The sequence below is a fragment of the Gopherus flavomarginatus genome, chromosome 12 (genome assembly GCF_025201925.1).
Source record: "Gopherus flavomarginatus isolate rGopFla2 chromosome 12, rGopFla2.mat.asm, whole genome shotgun sequence".
Taxonomy (NCBI): domain Eukaryota; kingdom Metazoa; phylum Chordata; order Testudines; family Testudinidae; genus Gopherus; species Gopherus flavomarginatus.
The window spans coordinates 3012330-3024366 of record NC_066628.1 but is presented as its reverse complement, the minus strand read 5'-3'; the positions used below and the strand labels follow the sequence as shown (position 1 = coordinate 3024366).

Sequence of the window (12037 nt, the reverse complement as noted above, 5' to 3'; positions counted from 1 at the left end):
AGTCCCTGGTGACCCCTCCTTGCCCTGCTTCCTGCAGCACAGCACCCCCTACTGAGCCCCTGGTGCCCCCCCCCCGCTCCCTGCAGTGCCCCCTCATGAGCTGCCCAGCCCCGTGGGGTGAGCTGCAGCCTGCCAGGGGAGAGGGCTCCCTGTGCCCCCTGAGCACTGCACTGGGGCCAGCACTGACCTGGGGGTGGCCCTTCCTGAGCCCCTTGCCCCCCCCACTCCAGGGGCAGTCGCTGCAGCGTGTGAAAACCAGCTGTGGGTTATACAGCTTAACCCCCCCCCAACCCCCACAGCCTCCATGGGGGCAGGGGGCTAAGAGCTGGAGGTCAGGGCTGGTCTGGAGGAATTGAACTGCGGGGGGGGGGCACAATCCAGCTACTGTTAAAGCAAGGAACAAATCCTTCTGAATGACGGGGGGGGGGGCGGGGAGCCACACACGTGCCCCAGCTCCTCACTTTTGACCCGGGCCCCCCTCGTTTAACCTGGGGGGGGGGTGGAGAAAGCGCAGGGAAAGGAAACTGGAGGGGAGGGAAGCAGAGCAAAAGGAAGTGAATTGAGAGCCCAGCAGAGGGGGGGGGGGCGGATTCCTCTCCCCCCTGCTTCTTCCGTGCCACGTGGCACAGCTGCCATGGCCCCCCCAGCAATGAGCTCATCCCCTGGCCACGCCCCCTCCCGCACTTCCCTGCCCCACAGCTGCTGGAGGGGCACCAGCGGTGCTGTAGGGCAGGGAGACCCCCAGGGCTGAGCTACCGGGGGCTGCACACCAGGACTGAGGGGCACCAGCGGAGCTGTAGGGCAGGGAGACCCCCAGGGGTGCACACCAGGACTGGGGAGAGGGGAGCTCAGGGCAGGAGGGAGGGGTAAGAGGCACCAGCGGAGCTGTAGGGCAGGGAGACCCCCAGGGCTGGGTAGTGGGGTGGGAGGGGCCCTAGATCATCCCAGGGCTGAGCTAACGGGCTGCACAGCAGGACTGGGGAGAGGGGAGCTCAGGGCTGGGGCTGCTGAGATCAAGACTCAGGGGCAGGGGCTGTGATTTGGGGAAGGGTTTGTGACACCTCCTGTGCCATGGGGCACAGGTGCCCCCCAGCTGCCATCACATCCCCCTGCACAGACAGAGCTTGGAGAGTCAGGAAAATTTTTAAAAAATGGGTTTATTCTTGCGCAGAACATCGTCTTTTCAATATGAAAAAAGCAGTTAAAAAAACAAGAGAAAGATGGAGCAAGTGAGGCGGGGGGGGAGTGGGGGGGGGGACAGACACTGATCTGATAAGACAGAGCCAGACAGGACAGAGTTGAGCTGGAGCCAGGCCAGAGCCATTGGGTGGGACCTCCAGCTGCAGTCACCTACCAGCTGAAGCCCACATCAGTGCCCCCCCCCCCCAACTCTCTTCCCCTTTAATTCCTCCAGGGCTGAGTTGTCTCCTCTCAGGAGCTTCAGCTGGTGGGAGCTGATTCCCCGTGGCAGGACCTTGGAGGTCCAGCTGAGCCCCCGAGAACATGGGCATGGGGACAATCTACATTCACAGCCTCTCCCCTCACACAGGTTTGCACACACCCACCCCCCTCAGCTCTCACCCTCTCCCTGCTCACTGGAGGGGACTGACTGCAATGCAACCAGCTTTCAGGGCCTCTCCCCCTTTGCCTCCAGCAGGACCATCCCTTTCTCCAAAGCTGCTGAGAGGGCAGAGACCAGCTCCCTGAGCCATCACTCTGTGGCTTGGTGCCCCTTGCATCCCTGGCTCAGCTGACTTATCTAGGGCACCAAGGGAGATGGAAGGTATAAGGTGGGTTCCCTGATCTGGGGCCAAATTGATACAAGGAAGAGAATCTACCATTCTCTCCCCCATCCCCAAAAAAATCTGTGGGCCAAATCCTCAGCATAGGGGTAGGAATGGAAAAGGGGAGGGATGCCCCCACCTGGAGAAGCTGGGGGGCTGACCCCCCAAACAGAAAGCATATTGACTAGGGAAGCTAGGGATGCACCCTTTGAGGGTGTGGGCAGACCAGGCAGCTCCAGAACTTAGATCCACACACCTGGTAGGTGAGACCTTCAGAGAAATGGGACACATTGAGCGGGGTCATATAGACACAGGTTTAGTCTCAGGGCTCCAGCATCTCCTACAGCTTTGCAAATATGCTTACATCCAGCCAGGAGGGGAAGGAGTTCCTTGACCGAGCATCTCTCACCGAAGTAGCAGAGCCATAAATCCAACCACAGCGGGGGGTGGGAAAGACTCCTGGGTCCTATCCCTTCTCCCCTCCCCTAGATGCTGCTCCCCGAAGTCCCACTGCATTCAGCCACAAGCTCATTTTCCCTGAGGAGGAAGGTGCAGCAGAGGGACTTGCTAACAGCAAAAGCAAATTGAATCTCCTTCCCCTAAGTAGGGCCAGATGTTTCTGCTAGGCCTGCTTTGCCTCTTACCTTCCTCCTCAGCTGCTGGTATTATTTAGTTGCCTGCAAGGTCTAACCAGTTCAGGGCCACCTCCTTCCTACTTTCTGCTCAGTCTAAGAAGCAATCAACTAGACTTCCGCAGGTCTGGACCTGCCTCACATCCCCCACCGGCTCCAGTGGTGGGGAGCTCCCACAAACCAATCTACCTTGTTCCTGCTAATCCACTTCACAGCTCCCACCTCTACTGGTTTTGCTACAAGAGTTTGGCACCTGCCTGATGCTACCTATGGGATGACATCTACATGCGAGAAGCTCCTTCGATAAAGGTCCGAGCAGGAAAAAGTCAAAGAGCTCGCTCTCACAACCTGGCTCCAGTTTGCTAGGCCACTGGGCCAAAGAAGGGACAACCTATCAACTCTGCTTTGGGACTTTTAAATCTTGCACATCCTTTGAGTTACATTTCAGGTCTTAAGGACAATCCAACCGAGCCCTCTGTTATCCCCACACTCCCATCCCTGGGGAACACCTCAGCGAGATGAGCATGGGCTGAGAAGAATCACCAAAATTTAAACTCCCTCTTTGAGAGAGAGCAGAGGACAGATGCCATTGGATGTAGACAGTTACAGAGAAAGGGGATCTGACTTTTATTGGAGACAGAACTCACAATAACTTAGTGCTGGGGAAGAACAGAAGACAGATGAGGGACGGCAGAAGTGGCATCTCTCACTCCGATGCCCAAGCTGATGTTTACATGGGAGATCACAGAACTGGAGTAAGCTCAGCCCTGGAGGAACCTGGATGGAGAAGACAGTTGAGAAGGAAGGAAGGAAGAAAGAAGACTGGAACATGATGCGATGTGGGTGTTTGTTTTTTTTAAAAAAAATTAATTTGTGCGGGCGCGTTTATGGTGGCGGGTGAAGCTTCAAGCTTCTTCTTCAGCCTCTTCCCCGAAGTCCTCTTCCTCCTCGGCCGTAGCATCCTGGTACTGCTGGTACTCGGAGACCAGGTCGTTCATGTTGCTCTCCGCCTCGGTGAACTCCATCTCATCCATGCCCTCGCCCGTGTACCAGTGGAGGAAAGCCTTGCGGCGAAACATGGCAGTGAACTGCTCCGAGATGCGCTTGAAGAGCTCCTGGATGGCCGTGCTGTTGCCGATGAAAGTGACGGCCATCTTGAGCCCGCGGGGCGGGATGTCGCACACGGCCGTCTTGACGTTGTTGGGGATCCACTCCACGAAGTAGCTGCTGTTCTTGTTCTGCACATTCAGCATCTGCTCGTCCACCTCCTTCATGGACATGCGGCCGCGGAAGACGGCCGCTACTGTCAGGTAGCGCCCGTGGCGGGGGTCACAGGCTGCCATCATGTTCTTAGCGTCGAAGACCTGTTGGGTCAGCTCTGGCACGGTCAAAGCCCGGTACTGCTGGCTGCCGCGGCTGGTCAGGGGGGCAAAGCCAGGCATGAAGAAGTGGAGACGAGGGAAGGGCACCATGTTGACAGCCAGTTTGCGGAGATCGGCATTGAGCTGCCCAGGGAAACGGAGGCAGGTGGTGACGCCGCTCATGGTGGCTGAGACCAGGTGGTTGAGGTCGCCGTAGGTGGGGGTGGTCAGCTTGAGGGTGCGGAAGCAGATGTCGTACAGGGCCTCGTTGTCGATGCAGTAGGTCTCGTCTGTGTTCTCCACCAGCTGGTGGACGGACAGGGTGGCGTTGTAAGGCTCCACCACCGTGTCCGAGACCTTGGGCGACGGCACCACGCTGAAGGTGTTCATGATGCGGTCGGGGTACTCCTCCCGGATCTTGCTGATCAGCAGCGTGCCCATGCCCGAGCCGGTGCCACCACCCAGAGAGTGGGTCAGCTGGAAGCCCTGCAGGCAGTCGCAGCTCTCCGCCTCCTTCCTCACCACGTCCAGCACAGAGTCCACCAACTCGGCCCCCTCCGTGTAGTGCCCCTTGGCCCAGTTGTTACCAGCTCCGCTCTGGCCTGTAGGGGTGGGGTGGAGGGGAAGAAGCCACAAGCATTGGGCTAAGGCACTGGGGAACCAGCTGCTCCTTGGCCAGCTATGTCCCCAAATTACCTCCAATGGACTCCCCTGAGGGACATGTGCCAATTCCCCCAATGGTCTAAGAGGAACATCAGGTCCTCTGTTGAGTTAGGCTCACAGATTGGGGGTGGGGAGGAAGTGGGGGGAAGAGAGGCCACATTACCATGGTATTTAAGTGGCCTCCAATTCTTAGACAGGAGAACCTAACAGAGGCCACCGCTCTGCGAATGTGGCCAGGGCTGAGGGATGCACCTCTAGCTCCAAACAGTCAAGTGAAGTCAGCTGGGTCCTTCCACACATGCCCCACACCCCCCAGATCAGACATGGCCCATCTCAAAGTCATAACCTGTTGGCCACTCCAAAATTTAGGGGGACTGTCCGCAGCTTGCTACTAGGTCCAGTCTGGACTCAGTTGAGTAGACAAACCTAGAAACTCTGGTTCGGACTCTAGACACGACCCCACTCTTGTTGGTACACATGGGCCAAGATCGGGGGGGTCTCAACCACTGGTGCCATGGTTGACGCAACCCAAGTGGCTGCTGGGTAATTCAACCCTAGGGCCTAGCAGACACAGCATGGAGGGACAATGGGAACCTTACCAAAGACGAAGTTGTCTGGTCGAAAGATCTGGCCGAAGGGACCGGAACGGACAGAGTCCATGGTGCCTGGTTCCAAATCGACCAAGATGGCGCGAGGGACATATTTACCACCTAGAGGGGGAGCGAGAAGAGTCTCAGCAGGGATGGGTCAATCAAACCAAGAGGCAGCAGGATGGTTTTAGGGGGCCTGGGGTTATCCAGGAGGAGGAAACTGGGGTGATTCAAAGCCACAGGTGCAGAGGGATCCCCGCAGTCACTAGACACTAATGCACTGAAAGGGTTTGGTCTCAGCCATGTGTGGGGGGGGCCTAGCCTTTGGGGCATCTGGAAGGGGGGGGTGCCCTCGATCAGACCAAACCCAGACATGGCATGGGGAGTGGAACAGACTGGACCAGGACCAAGTCAGAGTATTGTGGGGAAGGATCCCTGGACCCTCCCATTCCCTGCATATATGGGAGGGGGACTGGCTCAAACCATGGGAACATGTGGGGGGGGACCAGACCAAACCATGTATATACATCGGGGAGCACTAAATCTCCAAACCAAACCATGGGTGTTTGTGGGGGGCGAATCACGGACTGGCCCATGTTCCCTAGCTAAAGGGGTGTCATGCATCCCACCCACCCCCACCAGTACCTGTGGCCTCGTTGTAATAGACGCTGATGCGATCGAGCTGCAGGTCGCTGTCGCCGTGGTAGGTGCCGGTGGGGTCGATGCCATGTTCATCGCTGATCACCTCCCAGAACTAGGGGCGACAGCGGGGGGGGGGTCACTTGGGTGGCTGCCTCCCCCCCATCCCTGTACCAGCCACCCCTCCCCCAAGGGGACACTGCTCTTCTCAGGGGGAACCCAGGTAGCGCTGCAGCTGCCAGCCCAATGGGGGCTGCCCCACAGCTAAGCCCCATCTGGCACATCCCCATTACCTCTCCCCACCCAACAACAGGCACATGATGGTGCCACGCCCACCATGTGCAGCCTGCCAGAGCCAGCAGCGCCCCCTACAGGTGATCACAGCCTGGTCCAGAAACAGGCTTCCCCTAAGACTGCACATCCTGCCCCCCCTCCCCTCCCCCATCCAACCATTGGAGGAAGCAACGCACCACACATGCCAGGCTGCCTCCTAGTGGCAGAGGGACCCCATGAAAGTTTGAGGTGCTGCTCTGACCCCCTGGTGGGGGTATTATGATGTCTCCTCCCCTCTCTGTGCCCATCCTTAGGCTGGAGTGGGAAGTGACCCCTGAGCATTGGGGGAGGGAAGCAGGGTAAGTTCTGCCCCCCCCTCCCCACAAAGCTAGTCCTACCCCAGCCATATCTCTGGGGCTCTGGTGTCCCTAGCACGGGGGTGGCTGGGAGGAGAGGCCCGTCACTCATGCATATGCAAGGAACCTGTCCTGTGTCCCCCCTCCAGGACAGAGCCCTCTCACCCCACCCCCACAGGGGCTCGTGGTAAAATCCCCCAGGGTCACCCTCTGACCAGCAGTGGCCTCCCAGCTGGGCTGCTTTACCCTTTGTCCAGGGGTGAGAGAAGCCCCAGCGGTCCCTGTCCCTCCCCTCGCTCAGTTGTGGTCTCACCTCCCACAGGGCTCTGCTCTGCCTTGCCAGAGGCTGGGCCAGGGCTCATCCCCTCAGTCCCAGCTCCAGGGAAGCGATGCCTGAGCCAGCATCGCCCCCGCCCCCCCTCAATGCAGGGCTGCTCGGTGCCAGCAGCCACAGTACGGCCCCGCCAGGATGCACTCCCCAGCCACGTGCCTGCCCTTGAACCCCGCAGCATTCAGCCGTGGAAGGGATGACGCTGCTGGTGGCAGCGGTGTGACTGGCTGTCTGCCCCTCCCCGTAACTGAGCTCTACCGATTACACCCCCCTCCCCCAGCCCTGATGCAAATCCAGCTTCCCGCCTCTGAGCGGAGCAAAGAGCAAATGGCACCCGGCTGAGCCTAAGAGACAATTCCCCACCCCGCTTGCTGGCGGCTTCAGCTCTGTTCAGCCACTTCTCAGCCGCAGCAGGTGTCAGCGCTCCTGGGCTCTGTGCCTGGGCTGGGGGAGGGAAGGGGGATCTACTGGGTTAGACTGGGGGGGGGGGGGGCTGGGAGCCAGGACACCTGGGTTCTATGCCTGGGCTCAGGGAGGGAAGGGGGACTTAGTGGGTTAGACGGGGGGGGGGGGGGGGGGGGGCTGGGAGCCAGGACACCTGGTCAGTTAGTCACCTCTTATGTCACTCCTTTGCCAGCTGCTTTGAAGGGAGCCACTGGCCATTGCAGACCAGGGCGTGGGGCTGGCCAGCCATTAACAGATCATCCCAGTTGTGCCTGGCCCCAGCAGGGTGTGGTTAAGGCCCCTGGGCTCAAGGACAGGGACTGTTTGAACAGGCTACCAGCGAAATCAATCCGGGGGGGGGGGGGGGGTCGTCACTGACTTCTGTCCCCAGTGGAGCCTGTCCCCACCCCCAAGCCTGCTTGGGAGAAAGCAGTGTGTCAGAGCATTCGTCACAGATAACATCTGTTTTCCACCCCAGCCCCCACCACCAGGGCCCCGCCCCACCCACAACACAAGGGCAGCCAAGCCAACCCCCATCAACATCCCAGGCATTGTTGGCACCATGGGTCACTGCACCAGGAAATCCACCCCCAGTCCCAGCACTGATCTCAGCAACTCTGGTGTCAATGTGGAGTGGATCTGGGTTGACAACCAGGGTCACAGATTGCATTTACACTGTATTGTAAACCCGGGACTGTGGGACCCCAGGCTTGTGGACTCTGTCGTCCTCACTGCATGGTAAACCTGGGCTTACCATGGCTGGGGGTTCACAGCCGTGTTAACACACCCACACTGCAGAGACCTGACTCGGGGCTGCGTCCACACTGCAGAAGACATGACTTGGACCATAGCCGCAGCTGGACTGGGGCTCTGAGCTGCCCCCTTGCAGGGTCCTAGGTTCTGAGCTTGCTGACCCAGGTCAGACTGATTTGCATGTGGACAGCAGGGGGGCTTGGGCCCTGTGTCAGAGTCCAACTTTAATACCTAGTGTAGCCAGACCCTGAGTCAGCAGATTCTGATCTCAGGGACCCTGGTGCAAACGCAGAGCGATTCCAGATGGAGAAACTGAATGGCTCTAACAGATGCCAGGAAGGCTCTTAGGGAGGGACAGAAAAATCTGCTTTACCTTCCCCCAAACATCCCCGGCACAGCCCAGGGCCCAGGCTCCTCGCTTCAAAATCCCTGACACAGCTGCTGCAATACAAACCCATTATTTTGAGGGTCAGGATCTTCTGATGGAGCAGGCAGGTCTGGGTCTCATTGCAAGAATTTGCTGGGCTGGGTCTCAGAGCCTGACCCACCCACCCTGGCACAGCAGAGACGCCAGTTTTAAAGCGAGGAGGGGGGATCTAGGCAGATCAGCACCCCTGTGCCTGGCTGAGGGGCCAGCCACACCCAGCACCTGGCAAACCTGGTCAGGCTGGGTGGGGCTTGGGATGAGGTGTGTGATGCAGGAGGGGAAACATCCCTACAGTGAAAAAAAAATTCAGGGCTTCCTAAGCGATCCAGATGCTTCCACAGAAGCAATAAAAAACACCCGATGGGCCCATTTCGCAGGGATGCTCCTGGGTCTGCAAGGGCTAAAATAAAGTCTATGTCCACCCATCCACCCCACCAGGGGAGAAACCCAGCGCCGGATTCAGCAACCACTTGGAGGCGGGGTGGATTTTGCAGCCATCAAACTGCAAACAGGCCTGGGGGAACCCCCTCCCCCAGCCGTGTAAAGGCGGCCATTACAGGCACAAAGGATGTGGTGTCTCAGTTTAAACCGAAGATCCGATGTGACTCCGGGGTGGCGGGGCGCTGGGGACGGATGGGAAGGGATCAGGCTGGGTGCTTAGCTCCGGGAGGTGGGGAATCACGCCAGCTTTGCAGCCAGCCATGTGGGGCCCGGCAGACAAAGAGGTGGGGAAGATGGTGGGTGGGGAGGGAAGAGGAGGAGGGGGATGGGCGGGTTGGCGCCAGAAGTAACATTCTTTATTTGCAACTGAAACAAGATTTGTGTCTCTTTTCCCCATTGCAACATTTGACCGTCACTTTTCTCACCCCAACGGCAACACTGTAATTGACGGTTTGCAAAGGGCTCGAGGAGAGGAAAAAGGCCTCACTCCGGATCTAGCAAGCGGGGGGAGGGGGGGTCGCCTCTAGACATGCTTCCCCCTCACCCTGGTGGTTAAACCTGTTACACGCTGAGTAGTGTGAAAAATTGCGACTTCTTCGCGGAGGGGGGAGAGATCTCGTTGCCTATATAAGGCAAAGCCCCTAATGCTGGAGAACAAATACCCCCCTCCACCGATTAACGGAAGAGAAATTGGGGGGGGGGGATTTTGCCGCTAGTAACACAAGATCTGGAAGGGGGCTCCCCCCCAGCAGTTGGGGAGGAAAATGGCCCCTTTCACCGCATCTCTCGCCCCTGGCGGCAGACAATGGAGATCCAAGGGCGGGGTTGAAACGAGCCAGCAGAGAAAGAGGACGTGAAATTAGCCAGCAGCAGAGAGGCAGGCGGGGGAAGAGGCACTAGGTTAATCCTCAGCCGAACCGGAGCGCGGGCAGCTCTGCCAGGGGAATCCGACCCCGCTCCGAGCGGAACCAAAGTCAGATCCCTGCAGCGCCGGACACCCCCACCCCCCTGCCACAAACCCGGCCTCCCTCCTGCCAGCAGGCGGGTTGGGTTTGGCGCTAAAAGATGGTATCGCGCCGCTTACAAGCGCGTAGCGGGCGGGGGGAGTTTTCTTCCTGTCCCCCCCGCCCATCCCCCTCTGCACCCTCCCCCCCCTGCCCAGCTCCCCTGGGTCTGAGTCATCTGCTGAGCCGGCTAATCCCGTTAACTGCAAATCGCCTCTCTAATGCCGGGACGGGCTGGAATCCGGAGTCTAGAGTCCCGGGTTTAAAAAAAGAGCGGGGAGGGGGGTCGGGGTGACTCAAAACGGAACAACAGTTTTAAATCCGGATTAAAAAATGGGATGGAAAAAAAAACGAGACCGGTTTGTAAACGCGTCCGATCCCCCTCCCACATGCTCACACCACCCCGCCTTTATTTTAACTGCCAAGAGCAAGCCTCCTCCACCAAACTCGCCCTACAATAGCCGCTGCCCCTCCCCCCGCCTCCCCAAAAAATCTGGGGCGGGGGGAGTTTTTCCCCCTTCGGGAGGTCCCGTATTTTAAACCCTCCTCCCCCCCTGCTCAGGGAGCTCCACGAATCTGGCAGCGCACGCGGCTCCCCGCTCACCTTGGCACCGATCTGGTTGCCGCACTGGCCAGCCTGGATGTGGACGATTTCCCTCATCCTGCCTCCCGCCGGTCTAGCCTGGTCCTGCGCCCTGGGACGGATGGAACGCTGGGGAGCTCAAGGTTCTCTCCGCCGAACGCGCCGGGAGCGAACGTTCCAAGCGGCCGAAACAGCGACAGCGAGAGGGGCTGGGGCTGATATAGACAAAGCTTTTATAAGCTGGAGGGCGGCCAGCCCGATGATTGGTCCGCTGGGATCACGAGCGCGGAGCCCATTGGACAGGAGAGGCACGGACACGTACTGTGGGGGGGAGCAGGGTGTGGACCAGAGCGCAAGGGGTGCTGGGAGTTGTAGTCTCCTTTTGTTGTACAGTTTTTAAAGTGGGATTGCGGAAAAAAATGGGTGTGACGGGGGAAGAGGGAGAATCAGGCCGGGAGACAGGCCTAATTCTTTATTCCCCACATCTCCTCCCACGTCTGCACGGCATGCGGGACACCGCAAAGCCTGAGAAAGGACGAGCAAGGAGGGAGGGCGAATAGCAAGAACAGAGTGACAGAATAAGGAAAGAAGGAATGAGAGAAAAAGGAAAGAAGGAGCGAAAAAGAGAGGCAGAAAGACTGAATGAAAAAGGGAGAAAAGAACGAGTGCAAAAAAGAGAGGAAGGAATAAAACAACTAAAAAGAGGGAAAAAAAGAATGGGGGAGAAAGAGAAAAGGTGGGAGAAGAAAGAATGGAAAGAGGAATAGAATGAATGACTGAGGGAAAAGAAAACGAGGCAGGAAAAAGACTGAATGCATAAGAAAGAATGAATGAAAAAGAGCAAATAGAAAGAATGAAAAAGAAAGGGGGAAAGAATGAATGCATGTAAAAAAGTGAGGGGAAAAAACAAGCAAAAATAGAAAGAATGACCGAGAAGAAAGAAAAAGAGGACAAAAAGGACAATGAAGAGGACAGAGGAAGAGGAAAGAGAATGGGGCGGGGGGAGGAAAAGGGACAGACTGGCTGAGCCAGCAGGGGCCTCTGCCCAGCCAACCTGGGCCCAGCCCTCCCTCCCTCCTCACTGGCGGGAGGCCATGGCTGCCTTAGCCAGGGGCCTGGGCAGGCGCCCGGCTGGCCTCATCCTGCCTGCCCCATGGAGCAGCCTTGAGGGTGCATCCCCTGGTGGGGGCTTGGAACCAGAGTTCTTGCCTCTCTAGTGGGGTAGAGCAGGGGCTGGGAGCCAGAACTCCTGGGTTCTCTCCCTGGCTCTGAGAGGGGAGTGGTGTCTAGTGATTAAAGCAGGTGGGGCTGGGAGCCAGGGCTCCTGGGTTCTCTCCCCAGCTCTGGGAGGGAAGTGGGGTCTAGTGGTTAGAGCAGGGGGGGCTGGGAGCCAGGTAATCCTGGGCAGGCTGAGCCAGTTCTTGGGCCATGTGCACTATGGAAACTGAGACACACACACAACCCCGCTGTGTCACTGGCAACCCCCCCACCCCTGCCTGTTACACCCTCCCCTTCCAGGATCCCCAGCCCTTGAGGGAGCCCCGAACCCCCTATTAGCCATCTCTCCCACCCCACTCCTTACCTTACCCTGCCCAGCTGGCCAGCCTCTTTGTGTGACAGGTCCATCCCGCTTCCCAGCCGCTTCCAGCACCATTTTGGTGAGGACATAGCCCCGTTTGCACCAATTCCCCTATTTTGGCGGGGGGGAGGGGAATTCAAGTCCCTGCCTGCCATCTGGCGGGCACCCTCGTCCGTC

The 12037-nt window shown here is 58.4% G+C and overlaps 1 protein-coding gene across 1 annotated transcript; it reads right to left on the bottom strand.

The window, feature by feature from the left end:
- Nucleotides 1–1138: 1138 nt before the first annotated feature.
- Nucleotides 1139–10504, bottom strand: TUBB (tubulin beta class I). Its single transcript, XM_050920564.1, has 4 exons — nt 10303–10504; nt 5676–5784; nt 5040–5150; nt 1139–4379 (listed from the first exon to the last, which is right to left on the bottom strand). Exons 1-4 carry the CDS (start codon nt 10357–10359, stop codon nt 3322–3324), a joined length of 1335 nt encoding a protein of 444 aa, XP_050776521.1. The 5' UTR covers nt 10360–10504; the 3' UTR covers nt 1139–3321.
- Nucleotides 10505–12037: the final 1533 nt, after the last annotated feature.